Source organism: Primulina tabacum, chromosome 16, assembly GCF_025594145.1.
Source record: "Primulina tabacum isolate GXHZ01 chromosome 16, ASM2559414v2, whole genome shotgun sequence".
NCBI classification, from domain to species: Eukaryota; Viridiplantae; Streptophyta; class Magnoliopsida; order Lamiales; family Gesneriaceae; genus Primulina; species Primulina tabacum.
Genome location: NC_134565.1, coordinates 10,294,051 through 10,313,532, shown reverse-complemented (window position 1 = coordinate 10,313,532; position 19,482 = coordinate 10,294,051). Strand labels below are relative to the sequence as shown.

The 19,482-nt window shown below is 35.3% G+C and overlaps 1 protein-coding gene across 1 annotated transcript; it reads right to left on the bottom strand.

Moving 5' to 3' along the window:
• Window positions 1-16,937: 16,937 nt before the first annotated feature.
• LOC142529140 (uncharacterized) lies at window positions 16,938-18,570 on the bottom strand. The gene is made up of 2 exons (XM_075634562.1): window positions 18,278-18,570; window positions 16,938-17,967 (listed from the first exon to the last, which is right to left on the bottom strand). Exons 1-2 carry the CDS (start codon window positions 18,302-18,304, stop codon window positions 17,104-17,106), a joined length of 891 nt encoding a protein of 296 aa, XP_075490677.1. The 5' UTR covers window positions 18,305-18,570; the 3' UTR covers window positions 16,938-17,103.
• Window positions 18,571-19,482: the final 912 nt, after the last annotated feature.

The window sequence follows — 19,482 nt, the reverse complement described above, 5'->3', positions numbered from 1 at the left end:
ATTATGCCCAACAACATGCACGTAAAATATTGCATTTTGGTACATTTTCAAAAATATTACCCGAACCCACAAAAAGTCATCCGCTTTGCAAAAAATCATCTACTGGTAAAAAATATGGTTCAACGTGTAAAAATATTGCAAAGGGTCCATTTTCTAAATTTTCATAACAAATACAACATATATTAAAAAATTAAAAATAATTATTTAATAAAAACATTGGCCTCAAACTGTCCCCGGTCTTCGTTCCTCGTTCAAGCGTGAAATACTGCTAAAAGCCTAATCAAATACAATCTAGTAATTCATGAAATAAAAGCACATATTAGTGTCATAAACATGCATTTAAAAATCATTAAATAAGCATTTTACAAAAACTTAGATTCATATGCATTCAGGCTACGTCGTTTGAATTTCTAAACCTTACATAAAACTTCTCTCAAAAGTAATTTAAAATCATTGTTAAAAATCAAAGTAACGTCTCCAATAGCAGTTGCAGCAACCCTTGCTCCATTCCCTAATCTTTGAAATTTCTTGTCATCTCTAAGTCTCCCGCTTCTTGCCATCACATGCAAATCATTGCATAGATGAGAACCACATTCGATATTCAATACCAGAGAGGATGAATTAATTGAGACATTTACTTCTATGTTAAACATACTATGGCCGAAACGCTTCTGGGCAAGATACTCTAATATGACCCGAATCTTTATTTTGAATGAAGTATTAATGAATAGATGATTAAAGGGTTGCTAATTAAATATTATTAAGGAATTAATAATTAAAATCAATATGTTGGGTTCCACCGAATTTAAAATGGACAGCCCGACCTACTTCAGATTTCATTATCCCAAGAAATCCAATTAGACGAATGAGATTCTAACATGTGGCAGATAAGATTGATTCAGATTTTCTGAAATTGTACAGATGAAGCCTATAAATGGAAGCTGAATTCTTTTGTTTCCTACACCGCTTCCTTCAGAGAGAGTTCTAGCCATAAACCTTAGATTTTCTAGCCAGTTTCTAGGGCACTTTGGTGTCGGGAAGTTTCGGAGCTAGTTTCGACTCGAGGGGGGTCGGTAAATTGGGATCGAGACATCATCAGCGGGCTGACGACGAACGCATGTATAATCCTAAAGCCTTTAGGAAGAACTTTGAAGCATGTTTGATAGTGATTTCATATTGTTGATATTGTCTAGGTTCAGAGCTTTCTATCAGATTGTTTTAGTGAGGTACGTGATGTACTGATTGAGATATCCAAGCGTAGTATATACACTTATATGTTGCATGATACATGTTTCACTGGTTTGTCATATTATGCATGATATATCATATTGAGCATGATATCATTTGAGAAATATCTCGTTTGTTGGGGCCGCTCAGCCCTATTCTGTATTGCGGACGATGGGGCATCAAGAGCTACAGTGTATGACGGGACCCGTGAGCTCTGATGACCTGGACATTGTAGGTCCATGACCTGATGATGAGTGTGGGAGCCAAAACATTCCTAGGACAGCTCAGAGACTACACACTCAGGCGCCTCTAGATTGAGTATGAGATTCTTAACTTGATCCTTGATATCCGATCATATTGCATTTCGCATGCATCATATCAATTTGTATACTCGTAGATTCTTCTATTTGGCGATTGTCTCTAACGTCCTTGTTTTCATCTGGGACACCCCATTCCACGGGGCAGGTCTTAGGTTGGACGATTCGGACGGCCATGGCAGTGGCTAGAGCAGTTGGCTTTTTGGTGGTGATTCAGTGGAGGCTTTATGTGGTTTATCGTTTTCTCGTTAAGAATTATTTTTTCGATATGATTGTATTATGTTTAAGACTGCTGTTATTGTTGTGTTTTCGTTTGGGTTTTAAGATGATTAAGTTATTTGGTTTCCACTTTTAATTGTTGTTATTAAGTTTAATGTTGGAAGTTTATTAGTATGTTTAGTAGTTTCTCGGGTAAAGGCGTTACATAATTTGTGCAGTTACGCCTCCAATGCCCAAGCTTGTTACTGTGAAAACAAACATGTTCTGACTTTTCGGGCTTTGTAGGCCCCGAAGTGGGTTTCTTGTATGGCTTTTTGTTGGGATTGTTCTTCTACAGTGTGGCAGAACGCTTCCTTCCCTCTATTTTGGGCTCTTTTTATCGTACCGGACGACGACTCCACTAGAATAACACGTTTTTCCTTCTTGATTATGGCCTCATAAGTAGTAAGTATGTTGACCAACTCTTCAAGGCCGGCCTCAAGCTTATTCATATTAAAATTGAGCACAAATCCATCGAACGATGGGGGCAGTGACAACAAAATAATATCAGTCGATAGCTAATTAGAAATAACCACGTCGAGCCCCCAACAACTCCTCAATGAGCCCAATCTTCCTAACACCATGCTCGTAGACCGAAGTCTTATCTCACATGCGTGTAATCTTGAGTTCTTTAACAATAGCATCTTTCTCTGAGCAAGTTTGTACACCATACAATTCTTTCAGATAAAGGTGAATGTTAGCAGCATTCACCGCCTCCTCGAACCTCTTTTGAAGTTCATTCAACATAGAAGCTAACATGTAACTTTTAGCTTGAAGATCATGGTCTCACCATTTCTCAAGCTTAGCAACTCAGTCTCACTGACGTCCGAAGGTGCTTATCTCGGTGGATTCTTATCATTCACATACGCAATCATTTCCGAGTTCAGAACAATCTTTAAATTTTGAAACCAGTCATTATAGTTAGGGCCGATCAACTTGTTTTGATCGAGAATGATTGAAAGGGGGTTACGAGTCATCAGCGTAAATATACAAAAAATAATGGTTAGTGATTATTTTAAAATAATATTAAGATATAAAATATGAATTTTTATTTTATAAATTTTCTCTCACTATTTTGACATTTCCACCACTCTCTGAGGAAAAAGATAAATTATATTTTCTTATTGGGCACGTAGAGCCCAATTACACAATTATGATTCCAAATAATATCAGCCAATTATAGTTTCTAAAAGATAGAATCCAATTGCATCCCTATGCAACCTCTCTGTGTCTCACCTCACGTTTAATAAGGACACAATAATATGATTCCGTTTATTTTCACGTGTCAAACCGACCCATCAATATTGAATTGTAGTGGACGATCGCCTTGAGTTCTCTCAAAATATGAGCCGAAGTCATGTTAATTTCACTCAATTCACATCATATGTCCGATGGAAGTCACAGCTTTCCGACGTCCAGGCCTCCCCAATAATATGAGCCAGACACTGGTTGCAGGTAGCGTTCAACATGCAACCACGGTTGATGTAAGAAAAGAATAAATTAAACTCTTTTACTTTTTACTTTTGTAGTTTGATATAAATTTTGAATCTTATTCAAACGAGAGATTTTAATTTTAAAATTGTCTCATCATTTTAATTTAAATTCGTGTGTCATGAGTTTGTATGTTTGTCGGATTCATGCAACTATATTATTTAATAAAATACATACATGCATACTATTATATATCATTATATATATATATATATATATATATATATATATTAGATGATTGATCACCAGCACTATTAAATCCATATGAGTCAGAAATGGATCCAAGCCCATAAACTAGGTGAATGCACGGATGCAAATGCAATTTATTAAATGAATTTTCAATATTTTACATGTCTTCATCTTGTGCATCGAGCCCACCATCTTCTATTCTTGATCTCCCACTATTTCTAATAATTACTTTTAAATAACCATGGCACATAAGAGATACATATCATGGTATGGGAACGTGTCATTAACAAGGCTCACTTTAATAATATCAAATATTAAAAAATGACTTAATACAGTAAAATATCCTACATACACATATCACATTGGTCAAGGCTGTCGATCGTCCTTCATGCATATAATATCACATATTAACATCAATTAATTAAACAAATTTAATTAATTGATTAAATCATGCATCTAGTAATTTTATTACTAATTACCACAATTATTAAAAAATTTAATAAATTAAATATAAAACTTTTATTTAATTTCTAATTTATTCAATAATAATTGCTTTTTTGTAAAACTTATTTTTTACCATAAATAATTAAACATATTCTAATTATTTATTTTATAAGAAAAATATTAATTTACCAAAATTTGATTTTAAGGAAAAAATGAATTTTTTCCTTAAAATATCGATTTTATCCAAAATTTTGTAAAATCAGAAAATCGCACCATAGACCCGAACAATTAAAGCCCATGAACCAGCACGGTGCTCGAGACGTTCCAGCCCACTGCCCGCCCGCTGCCTGATCATATCGGGAGTCGGCGTGAACACTTTGCGCACGCGGCGGGTAGGCCGCACACGGATGCTGCGTGCTCTGTGCGCAGCCGTGCAGGGTCTGCCCGGAACAGTTTCGGGCAGATCAAATTTTTTTCTGATTAAAATCAAAAATTTAATGGTGCATCAATTTTTCCGAGCAGATCGAATTTTTCTTCTGATTAAAATCAAAATTTTAATGGTGCATCAATTTTCTGATTATTTTTTTTGCATGGTTAGAAATAAATTATTTAACATGAAATAAACCATATGATAAAGAGAACCCGGCTCTGATACCACTGTTGGTTGATCGGTTTTCTCCTGTACAAAACGCAGTGGAATTTTTAAATTTTTTTTGATTTGACATTCAAATAATGTCTTTGGACACTCGTATGGTTTGAACGATAAAAACATTCATAGGATGTTAGTAATTTTACCTTTAGTGAATTTACCACCCGCCACCAACTATTCCAGAATTAGCGAGTATAGGGTAGTATTCTCAAAGAGCTTTTAAAGTTTGAGAGCAAAAATCAAAAGGCGGCTCAAACCCTATATTTTTTTTAGGTGTGTCCAAAATCTTGGAGAGTCGAGAGTAGAAAGTTTTCGAAAATTATGATGCAATGGAGGCTAGGGTTGTTGCCTCTTTACTTAACTGTGTATTCTTGACCTAATTACCTTAATTAGAGGTCAAGGGTCTTTAATTAAAATTAATGTGCTTTGTTAATTAATTGGACTAGAACACTAGTTTAATTAATTATATTAAAGTTCATTAAAAACTTTAATTATTTAGCATGTTGGACTTTTGTCTCCCTACAGGCCCATTATGTAATGTCCCGAAAATTTGAAAGTCCACGCGAACCACATGCACAAGTTAATAAATTCCTTGTGTATTTTAATTAAATGTTTTACTTGCATGGATTTATTATGTTATGCATATTGATGTGTTTAAATTATATTTTTCTACATGGTTGCATTAAAATATATTTTAAAAGGTTATTCGAGTTGCGATCGAGGAACAGAGACCGAGGGCTGAAAAATAGAAAAAAAATTTATTAAATAATTGTTTTTTATTATTTAGAATATGGGTGATACTTTTTTTTATTTTTCAAAATAAGTAGATTTTGAGGTGATTTTATGAGCCGGAACGTAATTTTTATCGGTGTTGGATTTTCAACAAAAATATGAACTTATGTGCAACCCGGCTAATAAATTCACAAACTTATTTAAACAAAACTATTTTTAATATTCTAATTTAGCACTAATGGGCCTAATTACCCTCCTTAGTAGGCCTAAGCTTTGTTAGTTATTTAATTAGTATATAATATACTAAACCACACCATTAAACCCTTGAACCCCACGCCAAAAGCAATCAAATTCTCTCCAAACCCTCCCCTCAAATTGCACGGCACACACACAATATTTTGAAGGGAAATTTTCGTAAATTCAAGGGAAAATCAAGGCCATCGTCTCTTCGTCGCTGTTCTTCAATTGCCAACGATTTTCGTGCGTTTAAAACGCAAAGCCACGCCATAAATCTTTTTTTTCTCATCTATCACATCATACTATTGTTTTGAATTACTTTTGTATGAAAACATGATCCCTTATTGAATAAATTCGTTTTTATGCATTCTTATATGATTAAGGTATGAATTTTTGTTCCAAAACATAAAATATGATTGCTTGAAGTGGCTGCCATCATAGGGACACCAATAGGGAGGAGTTTAAGAGTGCTTAAGGGTACTTAGATCAAGGTTAAGGGCTGGACATCACCATGGGACAAAGGAGACGGGAATTAGAATCCTTGTGTTACAAGGACTCTTCGGCTAGGGTTTATCAGGGCTTTCGTCGGCTTGCGGCTGTTAAGGTCACGACAGGGAGACATAAGGGGAGGGTACAGGGTCCTAAAGTGGTTGTGCAAGGGTAGGAAGCAACTGAGTAAGGGGCCGCACGGTGGAAAAACCCGAGAGGCTAGCTGCGGCTTTTGGAGGAACTAAGGGGTAGGCGACTGTGCGGGCTCCATCAGGGCAAAGGGCTGGACTCATGAGAGTCCTAGCCTCGAGCCAAGGGGGTGCACGCAGGGCTGGAAGGGGTAAGAGTGGAAGGGCACACGACTAGAGCACCAACGAGCCGTGGTCGAGCGCGAGGAAGAGAACCATGCACGTCTTCGTGCATGGCTCATGTGGGCTGGTCTCAGAGTGTCCTAGATGGTTCGGTTAGTGTCGTAGGAGGGTTGACCAGGGGCTGGACCAAGGGGTTAGGGGTTGGAGCCGAGATATGAGGAGTTTGAAACCTTCTAGAACTAGGGTTCCTTGTGCAGAAATTCAACAGCTGATAGGAAGTGTTCAAGGGACTAGATGGGCTTGATTTGTGTTGGTAAAGGTTTAGTTGGGTGTTAGGAGGCTTGGTTCAAGTTTGGTATGTTTTGGTTAAGTTTCGAGCCCATACGAGTCAAAACCGGGATGTATGTCTAAGTTTAAACATAAATCAAGGAATCTATCGAAAAGCTAAGTTTTTAGCCTAAATAATAATTATAGGAATGTTTTAAAGGTTATATGTTAAGTTGGAATGATTTGAGTCGTCGTTTAGAGGTCTAAGGATAAATATGAAAAAACTATGCTTCTAGGGGTAAAACGGTCATTTTACACTGAAAATGGGTAGACGTCCTTGCAGTGCCTTAATGCAATAATATATGATAAAATGCTTATTTTAAACGTTTATGAAATTTTATGATCAAACGTTAATGATTGTTTTAAAAGTTTATGAATTTTCACATGTTAAAATGTTTATTATAAAAGTTTAAGGATTTTTATGATTTAATATGCTAATATGATTATTTTAAATGTCTATGGATTTTTATGATGTTAAAAAGGTTTATTTTCAAATGTTTATGAATTTTTACATGTTAAATTATGATTTTAAATGTTTATGGAATATTATGATTATTTATGGAATTTTTTATGAAACTATAAAGTTAAAAGGATATGTTGTATGCTTGTTTTTAAAAAGAAAAAGATATTAAAAGAATGATTTTTATAAAGTGATGAAAATGTGAAATGTTGAAGGAAGTGAAGTAATTGTGACTATGAGGATATGAGGATAAGAATGGGGATATCGTGAGGAAACAGGCCCCAGAGGGAGCCCATTTATTGGAGAAGGCCCCAGAGGGAGTCCGACAATCGTATTGTCATTCGATGAGGATAGGCCAAGGCTCAGTTGACGAGGATCGTCGCTGATGTCCCCGCCACCCAGTACTGTGGTTACATGTAGATGGATCCATCGACTTTTTGAAGATTGAGGAAAGTCACAATTAACTATCTGAATCCAATAAAAAGAAAATATGCTTATGATCATGATGAAGGATACATGTTATGAAATGAGGAAAAAGGAAGATGTTGAGGTTTACGTTATGCATGTTCAAATGAATATTTTTATAATGATATGAAAATGTTTATGAAAAAGGGTCATGAAAATATTTTTATTTAAAGTTATGCGTCATGAAAGGGTTACGAAAATGGTTATGTCTAAAGTTTATGCATTTTCATGAAAATGTTATTTTAAGTACAAGTATTTTTCAATGTTCCATGTGATCTGTATATGTATTACTTGTTATCAAGATTATGGTGTGTTGAATCTTTAAACTTACTAGGTGTGATTGATGCAGGTGATTATGTTAATAATGTTATTAATGTTGGTCTTGATGGTTGACTTTGCTGGACCGAAGGTGCACATAACTCGAGTACCTATGCTAGTTTTCCGCACTAGTTATGATTTATGATTTTAAGTTATGTTAAAGATATTTTATGACTTTTATTTATGTTTATGAGGGGTTTTTGGGAGGTTATAGTATGGTCTATACTTTTAAAATAATATTTTTAAGTTTTGTAAAATGTGTGACGATTTTACGATTTAGAGTATTTCTTTTGGATTTTCAAATGTTAGTTGATTGTTTTATTTTTAAATAATGTCAAAAATATTTTATACAAATATGTATTGTTCGGCCGATGCTATGTAAGGTTTTAAAAAAAAATTCTAGTACTTTTTAAGCAATATGAATGGCAGACGTTTCAGTTGGTATCAGAGCAAAGGTCCTGTAAAGGGTTGTGCTACCATCAGTGTCGGGAAGCTCAGTCGTCAAACCTCAATCTGTAAGTTTACATGCTTTATATGACTTTATAATGTTACCTGCATAATTATATGAATCATATGTTTACATCACATGTTTAATAGCATTATGATAATATATGCTTTATAATTTTTATACGTGATACGATATGAAATAAGAAATTATTTGACTTCAATGCATGTTGGCTTTGTGGTGGAATTGGACTATGATGATTTTTGGGTTTTAGTATTGGCATTCTACTTTTGGGTCATAAGTAAATCGTGAATATTATGAATGCTTTGGGACACGTAGATTTTCTAAGAAAATATTTATGATTCATGGTTACTAGTTGAATTAATTTTTGGGAATTAGACATAAGGAATAATTATTTGAAGACTACGGTTATCTTTGGAAGTAAGAAAATGTATAAATTGGGATTTTAATTTTGATGAAAGGTAAATATTGGTTATGAGAATTGATTTTTGGGTAAATAAGTTTAAAATTATTGAAATTATGTTATGGGAAACATGTAGAGGGAAATTAAAAATGCCAAAAATTTATTGGTTAATCGTAGGATTTTCGAAATTTAGGATCAATTGGATAATTTTTGAAGAAATTAAGAATATATTTTGCAATTATTACGAAATTTGGGGACTAGTTTAGCAATAAGTGAGAATTGAATTGGTTAAATGATAAGAATTTTCGAGGATTTAGACTTTTAAGAATATTTGGAACCTTAGGATATTTTGGTTATAGTGTTATAAGGAATGTTAATCAAGGGTTTTTAAGGATGATTCGATATTAGACTTGAAAAATTTAAGTGTTAGCGGATTGTGTTTGGGATTTTAATATTGAAATTCGATAGGTTGATGAAAATTTTGGGAATAAAATAAGGAAAGTAGTATACGATAAGCGTGGTCATCCATATTTTTATGGGAATTGTAAGAAAAGTTGAAATTCGAGGTTATAATAGTAGCATCACTAAGTCATTATGAGTCTTTTTAAGTTACAATTTGCAAATAAGGATTTAGAAGGAAAATTTAATTGGGATCAAGGAGCTGTAAGGACATTCTAGAACTTAAGTTTGATCAGATTAGTGCAGCGGAAGCGTGAATTTTTGGGATACTAGAACTGAATCTAAACTTTGGGTTATTAAGGATAAGCGAATTTCGGGGACGAAATTCAAATTAAGGGAGGAAGATTGTAATGCCCTGAAAATTTAAAAGTCTCCGCGAACCACATGCGCAAGTTATTAAATTCCTTGTGTATTTTAATTAAATATTTAAATTGCATGGATTAATTATGTTATGCATATTGATATGTTTAAATTATATTTTTCTACATGGTTGCATTAAAATGTATTTTTAAAAGGTTGTTTGAGTTGCGATCGAGGAACGGAGACCGAAGGTTGGAAAATAGGAAAAAAAATTCATTAAATAATTATTTTTAATTATTTAAAATATGGGTGATACTTTTTCTTATTTTTGAAAATAAGGGGTTTTGAGGTGATTTTATACGCCGGGATGTAATTTTTATCGGTGTTTGATTTTTAACAAAAATACGAACTTATGGGTAACCCGGCTAATAAATTCATAAACTTATTTAAACAAAACTATTTTTAATATTATAATTTAACACTAATGGGCCTAATTACCCTCTTTAGTGGGCCTAAGCCTTGTTAGTGATTTAATTAGTATATAATATACTAAACCACCCCATTAAACCCTTGAACCCCACGCCAAAAGCAATCAAATTCTCTCCAAAACACCCCCCCCCCCCCTCCCGCAAATTTCACGGCACACACACAATATTTTGAAGGGAAAATTTCGTAAATTCAAGGGAACATCAAGGCCATCGTCTTTTCGTCGTCGTTCTTCAATCGCCAACGGTTTTCGTGCGTTTAAAACGCAAAAGCACGCCATAAATCTTTCTTTTCTCATCTATCACACCATACTATTGTTTTTAATTAATTTTGTACGAAAACATGATCCCTTATTGAATAAATTAGTTCTTATGCATTCTTATATGATTAAGGTATGAATTTTTGTTCCAAACTTAAAATATGATTGCATGAAGGGGCTGCCATCATAGGGACACCACTAGGGAGGATTTTAAGAGTGCTTAAGGGTACTTAGATCAAGGTTTAAGGGCTGGACATCACCATGGGACAAGGGAGACGGGAATTAGAATCTTGTGTTACAAGGACTCTTCGGATAGGGTTTATTAGGGCTCTCGGCGGCTTGCCGCTGTTAAGGTCATGAACAGGAGACATAAGGGGAGGGTACGAGAGTCCTAAAGTTGTTGTGCAAGGGTAGGAAGCAACTGAGTAAGAAGCCGCACGGTGGAAGAACCCGAGAGGCTCGCTGCGGCTTTTGGAGGAACTAGGGGGTAGGCGATTGTGCGGGCTCCATCAAGGCGAAGGGCTGGACTAGTGAGGGTCCTAGCCTTGAGCCAATGGGGTACACGCAGGGCTGGAAGGGGTAAGAGTGGAAGGGCACACGACTAGATCACCATCTAGCCGCGGCCGAGCGCGAAGAAGAGAACCATGCACGTCTTCGTGCATGGCTCGTGAGAGATGGTTTCATAGTGGCCTATAGGATTCGGTTATGGTCCTAGGAGGGTCGACCAGGGGCTGGATCAAGGGGTTAGGGGCTGGAGCCGAGATATGAGGATTTTGAAACCTTCTAGAACTAGGGTTCCTTGTACAGAAATTCAGTAGCTGCTAGGAAGTGTTCAAGGTACTAGATGGGCTTGATTTGGGTTGGTAAAGGTTTAGTTGTGTGTTAGGAGGCTTTGGTTCAAGTTTGGAAAGTTTTGGTTAAGTTTCGAGTCTATACGAGTCAAAACCGGGATGTATGTCTAAGTTTAAAATGAATCGAGGAATCTATCGAAAAGCGAAATTTTTAGCCTAAGGAATAATTATAGGAATGTTTTAAAGGTTATATGTTAAGTTGGAATGATTTGGTTCGTGGTTTAGAGGTCTAAGAATAAATACGAAAAAACTATGCTTCTAGCGGTAAAACGATTATTTTACACTGAAAAATGGGTAGATGCCCTTGTAGTGCCCCAATGCAATAATATATGATAAAATGATTATTTTAAATGTTTATGAAATTTTATGATCAAACGTTAATGATTGTTTTAAAAGTTTATGAATTTTCACATGTTAAAATGTTTATTTTAAAGGTTTAAGGATTTTTATGATTTAATATGCTAATATGATTATTTTAAATGTCTATGGATTTTTATGATGTTAAAAAGGTTTATTTTCAAATGTTTATGAATTTTTACTTGTGAAATTATGCTTTTAAATGTTTATGGAATATTATGATTATTTGTGGAATTTTTGATGAAACTATAAAGTTAAAAGGATATGTTGCATGTTTGTTTTAAAAAAGAAAATGATATTAAAAGCATGATTTTTATAAAGTGATGAAAATGTGAAACGTTGAAGGAAGTGAAGTAATTGTGACTATGAGGATATGAGGATAAGAATGGGGATATCGTGAGGGAACAGGCTCTAGAAGGAGCCCATTTATGGGAGAAGGCCCCAGAGGGAGCCCGACGATCGTATTGTCATTCGATGAGGATAGGCCAAGGCTCAATTGTCGAGAGATCGTCGTTGATGTCCCCGCCGCCCAGTAGTGTAGTTACATGTAGATGGATCCATCAACTTTTTGAAGATTGAGGAAAGTCACTATTAACGGTCTGGATCCAATAGAAAGGAAATATGCATATGATCATGATGAAAGGATACATGTTATGAAATGAGAAAAAAGGAAAAAGTTGAGGTTTATGTTATGCATGCATATGAATATGTTTATGATGATATGAAAATGTTCATGAAAATGTTTTTATTTAAAGTTATGCGTCATGAAAGGGTTACGAAAATGGTTATGTCTAAAGTTTATGCATCTTCATGAAAAGGTTATTTTAAGTACAAATATTTTTCACTGTTGCATGTGATATGTATATGTATTACTTGTTATCAAGATTATGGTGTGTTGAGTCTTTAGACTCACTAGGTGTGATTGATGCAGATGATTATGATAATAATGTTGTTAATGGAGGTCTTGATTGTAGTGCCCAAATTCAGTACACGTATAACCCATGCATTCACTTAATTATTAAAGCACTTACTTAATTTTAAAATGAGTCTAAGTGGTGCATGATTTATTTAAATGCATTATCTTAAATTATTTATGTTTATGTGATGCACGTTAAAAATATTTTCTTGAGTTTCATGTTTCAGGCGATTATTCGATGCGAGATCGAGGAGAAGAGACCGAGGACGATTTTTGGTAATTTTAAAAGGTGGTATTTTATTTTAAGTTGAGGATGGAGCATTTTAAATAAGTTATTAAGTTTTAGTATTTTAAAAGCCTAATTTATGTATTTAGTGATTTAAGAGTCCAAAATTTTTAAAATTAGCATTTTGTGTGTTTTATTTTAATAAAAGAGTGTGTTTAAAATTAGTGTGGGTTAGTCTTTTTAATTAGTATTTTTATTAGTTATGTTAACACTAATTACTCCTAATTAAATCTACACACACAATCACACGCACACACACTTTTACACACACTAAAAATCGGCAAAAACCACACACACTATCACCATTCAGATTTTTATTATTTTGAGAAGAGAAAACCTAGGGTTCCTATCAAGAACAGCAGCCGCCCCTTCCATCCGATTTTCCAACAAGTTTTTGGTGAATTTTATTGCAAGAAAACCGTCACACAAGCGTCTCGGATCAACCTCACATCTTTTCCCGCGTCGGTGTCGTCGTATCCGTATTTTTAATCATCAAAGGCACGTATATCCTGTTATTTCTGCATCGATCTCGTCATATTATGCATTGTGTTGTTATTTATGAGTAAAAATACATGCGTGATGTGTAGAAGTTTGAGCAATGATGTTTGGATAAGTTTTGAAACGGTTTTTGGATCACAAATCTCGTTTTTCTGTCATATTTAAAACTGCGATTTTTCAGAAGTGATTTTGAGAAAACTTTCAACGTAAAAATTGTAGAACTTTTTGATACCTTCGATTTGACAGTAAATTCGAAATATTTGGAGAAATATTGAGTGAGCTATGGCGTTTTTTGTGGGATTGTTCAAACTGCATTTTTCAGAAAATTATGTATTGATGCGTTCTTGAAGTTTTATTGTTGCAGTCTTCGTTGGGGATCGACGGGTGATCGTTGCGGCGTATAGGTATGCTTAGTATGATGTTGGGTTGGCATTTGGATTACCGGTTAGTGTCGACAGGCGCTTGAATTCATGAGAAGTCATAGGAAACGAGTTGGCGTCGATTGCCGTGCTTTTGAATTGTATGTGACGTATGGTGGACGTCGTTGTTTTGGGGTGTTTTTACGAATTTGGTTCGATGTTATGGCATACTAGGATGGGTCTTGGGATGTCGGTTCATGGTCTGTACGATCAAGTCTAGAATGATAAGCATCACATGTATTGAATTTTTTTGCGAGTTTACAAGTCGCGCAGGTACACGGACCCTGGCATGGGGTCTGTGCCTTCGTCTTCCTCTTGGTGTCATTTTTGTGAGCCAACACGGACCCCCACACGGACTAGGGCACGGGGTCCGTGCCTTCCCTTTTCTTCACGACAAATTTCACCGCACCTACATGGACCCGGAGCCGGACCTGGGCACGGGGTCCATGTCCTTTCTCCTTCCCGAGTATTTCTTTTGCGCACCTACACGGACCCATACACGGACCAAGGCACGGGGTCCGTGTACTCCATATTTTTTGGGAAATTTTATTGTGTCTTTGGAGTTTCATGTCTTGGGTTAGTACGATGATTGAAATGAGGTCAAGTCACGAGTGTTTTAGAATGTCTTAAGTTATTTATTGAATTCAGTGGTGAGCACATATACCTACGTCTAAGCTATGCAAGTTAAGTATTTAAAATTCATGTTAGTGTGTGCAGCAGCGGCCCCAAATGAAATCCAACGAATCCCTCAACGCCAAGTAAGTATGTTGACGTGCCAGAAAACATTTTCAAGTTTTTGAGGTATGCTAAATGTCTTATGACCAATTTATGTATGGGGTTGGAAAGCGTTAAATCATGAACGGGGACCAACCCACCCCATTAAAGCATGAACGGGTTTAGATCAGGATTAGAAAGCGTTAAATCATGAACGGGGACCAATCCGCTCGTTAAAGTATGAATGGGGATCTCATGTATGTGGCAGTGGATTTTTCCCTGTCAGCCCAGTACTGTGGTTTAGTCTGATCAGGCGTATTATGTATGGGTCACTTGCTTTGAAACATGCCTCTACACAAAATGATGAAGTTTATGAATGTTCAAGTATGCAAGCATGTTGAAGAAGAGTTTTTACGTTATGGCACGTCTATGTTATGTATGTATGTTCAAGTTTATTGCAAGTTTAAGTTTCAAGTTAGGTATGCTCTATTTTTAAAGTTGCATGTGGTTTTTTTATGTAGTACTAGTTACTCCCAGTTTATACGTGTTGAGTCTTTAGAATCACTAGACTTGATCGATGCAGGTGAGGACGATTTCGAGGAGACTAGGGGTGGGGACCAAGGAGCTGGCTTGGACTGAGCGGGAGGCTAAACCCGAAGACTGTCATGTTTTAAGTTTTATGAATGTTTAAAATATCTTGAGTTACGTTACTGGTTATGAGATTTTAAGCAAATATTTTGGTGAACCTTACTTTGAGATCTTATGATACAACGGTTGTTGAGATGAACAATTTATTTTATCTAATTTTGAATGTTCACTTCTTATTTAAGAAAATATTTAATTTTTTCGCAAATTTTAAAGTAGTTAAAAGTACGGTACGTTACATTGATGGTTGACTTTGCTGGACTGAAGGTGCACATAACCCGAGGACCTACGCTAGTTTTTCAAACTAGTTATGATTTATGATTTTAAGTCATGTTAAAGATATTTTATGACTTTTCTTTATGTTTATGAGGGGTTTTTGGGAGGTTATAGTATATGCTATACTTTTCAAATAATGTTTTTAAATTTGGTAAAACGTGTGACGATTTTACGATTTAAAGTATTTCCTTTGGATTTTCAGATGTTAGTTTGTTGTTTTATTTTTAAATGATATCAAAAATATTTTATACAAATATGTATTGTTCGGCTGATGCTATGTAAGGTTTTAAAAAAAATTCTAGTACTTTTTAAGCAATAAAAATGGCAGACGTTTCACATTAAATATACTTTCCACTACAATTAATTAACTCAACTTTTGAGTTTAATAATTTTAATTCTCAAACTTTATAAATTCTACTCCTTGAATTTATTCTCTCTAAATTTTAGTTATCATAAATTTGATGGTTTACAGATACAACTAGTCGTGTGTTAACAACTCTTTATGATTCAGGACATTTTTCTTTCTTCGGGCTTACCCTAATTTGACTCATTCCATGCTCCAACATTTGATAATAAGAATTTCAGAAATCATTTTTTGATTAAATCCATCGAATCATGGTAAGAGCGTCTAGTATCATCGCCCCATAATTTACTATGTATCACTGATAGTGCCTGTAAGAGCCAATCGGTTATGATTATTGTACAGTACTGTCCCTTCGTCTCATAAATCCCGATCGAATATACAAAAATTGGTTCATCGAAGGTTGCATATTAAATTTGATAGCTATGTGATACATTTATGAAATATTAATAGTGTCATCGCATGTACAATTAGAGAACCTTTGTCCCTAATGTACATCTTACACTTTACCCAGCGATTTTATGCATGACTATTTCGTTAGATCACAAAGGATATCTACATCCGTAGGTGAGCGACGAATTCCCGACTACAATGCACTGGCTCCTACATGTCGCAATTGCACCCAACCTCGCCACCTTGTGACCCTCGCAGAGTCGATAGACGAGTCAAAGCACAATCCTAGTATGTAGAGCCTCACTGTTGTCTCGGATCGTAAGGGCTGATCATGTACAATCACAACCATTGACTTTTCCTCTCGATGAATGATAACCACTTGAAAGTTCGATGGATGGTTGTTCGGTACAATTATCATATGATTACACATCTACATGATTGGACATCTCTATGTCCTTACCATGAAACATGGTACACAATATCACATATGTTAGTTTCAAGCTCAAACGGCCATTATTCTTATTTAAGGCGGGCTGAATCGACTAAGAACTAATTTAGAATATAAAGTATTTACAAATGAGTTTCAAGATCGAAGTACGATTCATTTGTATTAAAGTATAATCAATGTCTTTATCTATGACATTGCATGTGTATACAGATAAAGTAAAACGGAACCATGAAATATAAATTATATCAAAATAAAGACGGTTAATTACAACTGAGTCGATAAATTTTTTAGTCAATTGTTGGCTTATAAAACATGTACTCTAACAAAACGAACTAAAATAACAAAAAAAATCAAATGTATTTTAATAAAATGGAAATTTCACTGTTGAGAATAAAAACAAAATTATGCCAATTTAAGAACCGATTTTTTAATTTTGAAAAAAGAGAAAAAAGGGGAAACCAATTCAGTAAGAAGGATAAACGTTTAAAGATCTTTATAATAAAACAGATATACTTCAACTCGTCGATCTAGTTAATATAACCTCATTTGGATGATTAATCGTTCCTAAACCCACATTTGCCATATAATAATCGACTGATTACATATTAATTTCGCTCCACTAATCATACGAATGCATAGTCTAATCATAGAATTAGAGCATCGAATTAATTGAAGATCCAAACCCATTCATCAATCCAGTCCAGGATCCATTAATCCCGCTCGGATAACCCTTACCAGTCTCAGAATTACAAGCTTCTTGCTGAAGATTATGCCATTCAAGCGACAAAATCTTGGATGTATTCATTGGCTTCGCTTCCAGCTCGTGATGATTTTCGTACTGCAGTTGCATTCTTGAACTGATATTTTGATCAATCCCGGTTCGATAGCAAAGCCCTCCAAAGTTATCATTAATCCCACCAAAGTTCTCACCACTGATTAATCCAATGAAATCGCGGCCCCCGAAAAGGGACTCATGCTTGTTCTCCAAGAAGTGAGGAACCGGAGCAGGATTTTCGAGCAAGAAACTACTGTGGTGTGGATTCATATTAGCAGTCAAAATCCCATTTGAGTGGATACATGGGAAGTGTATTGGATCAGGAAATACCAGCGGAAATTGATCCGTGGGATCGATATTATGATCATCGTAATACGAAGGCAAAGGTGATAGGGCGGAGGCTCCCTTAGTATGCTGCAGGTTCTGATTATCACTCGAAGACGACGACGACTTCTTGGCTGAAGACTTACTGTTCTTCCGGCATCTGCCGCCGACAGGGATGTTGCGGAGGGTGCCGCCTTTGGTCCAGTAGCGACGGCAGGCTTTGCAGAAGTATCGAGGTTGGGAGAGGCTGTAGTTGTTGTAATAGCAGAATTTGGTGTACGTAGATTCGCATCGTGGGCATTTGAAGGCTTGTTCATGCTGCGGTCTTATAACTCTCCTCTCTAGTAGAGTTCTTGTGCATGTGAGTATGTCCTCTTGATCAGATTGTGGTGTGATTGGAGAATAATCCATTGCGTCCTGAAAATGAAGAAGATCAAATTTTGCATTCTGAGTTAAGTCCGATATAGACTGGAAATGGCTATAGTCATGTTAAAAATAGATTATTCGTTAATAATTTCAAAATAACGTTGAAATTTGAAATAGTATACTAGATAGGATAGGGCATAAATTTTTTAATAAAGTTAAACATGGGATGATAACTAGGAAAGCTCGAGCAACTTGTGTATATTTGAAACCTATCAACTAGTTTCGGCAGCTTGGACTCAAACTCGAACTCTAACCCGAATTCGATCTTTAGCCACTCATTCTCAAATCTCAAGATCATTACCTGTTGGAACAGGTCAGATGAATCCATGCAAACTCGTAGGGAAGTGGTTTCCACACGAAGGCGGATATATCAATAGCAAGTCGTACCCAAGATTCTTGATCAATTCTCGTTTGAGTATCGATTCAAGAGAAAAGAACTAAACGAGCCTTGTACTTTATTTGCACAAGAATCATCACTAAATGGGGAAATTTTTTATTGTGGAAATTAATGATTTTAGTTTAGGGGAAGGGGGCAGGCAGTGTATAAGAAGTAAGAAAAAGAGGAGCACTGTTACTGTAGATTGAGGTGACATATAGGAGAATATTTGGGTCCAAGATAAAGAGATAACAGATTGGGTCCAATACGTCGCCCTTCACAAGCAAAGTATAATTCCCGTGTTAGACCCCACCCCGCATATCTTGGTTAGGGTAATCCAATCTTTGGGGAGAAAGACGTTCATAATCCGTAGAATTTGTTTAAATTTAGATGAATTTGGAAATCTTTAAGCCGAAAGAAGTTGATGTTGGATGTTCAAATATGCTCTAAATTAATCATCGAATTAGATGGGAAGCTCGGTGTTAGGATCGGATCGTGCTCAAAATTCATTCATCTTCTCATATAGTACGTAGGATATGCTAAGTTGAGTATTAAACTCGTCGGAATCTACAACCATGCCGTCGGTTGACACCCTTTTAGACATGCACAGTGACAATATCGCATGGAGGACCGGATCCAATTTTAGTGCTTACTTGATCTAAATGTTGGAGCCATGTCCATAATTTCAAAATACTTCGTATCATCTTGATTATATGTAGGAGTACTTGAGAAAATATAAAGGAAAATGGAGAATCTTTAACATGCAAGCCTGAATTCATGTAATATTTATATTTGTGAAATAATCTACAAATATCAAGTGTAATAATATACATTTTGACACCAACATATTCGATATTAATTAGTGAAAGTGTATATATATTTTTTTGAAAATTTATTTTCACAATTGTCTGTGAAAAATTCAACGAAAATTTTGAAAAAAAAAACTTGAGAATGAGATTTTGTTTCAGTAAGCTAAAAGAATCCAAAATTTCACTCGAAATTCGATATTAATGTGAAATTTTATACCATATATGCTTGGATCACAGCTCTATGTGTCAATGGATTATTGGTTCTACCAGAGTCCTAACAAACGAGAGAATATATCTAAAAGAAATTAGATCAATAAAAAT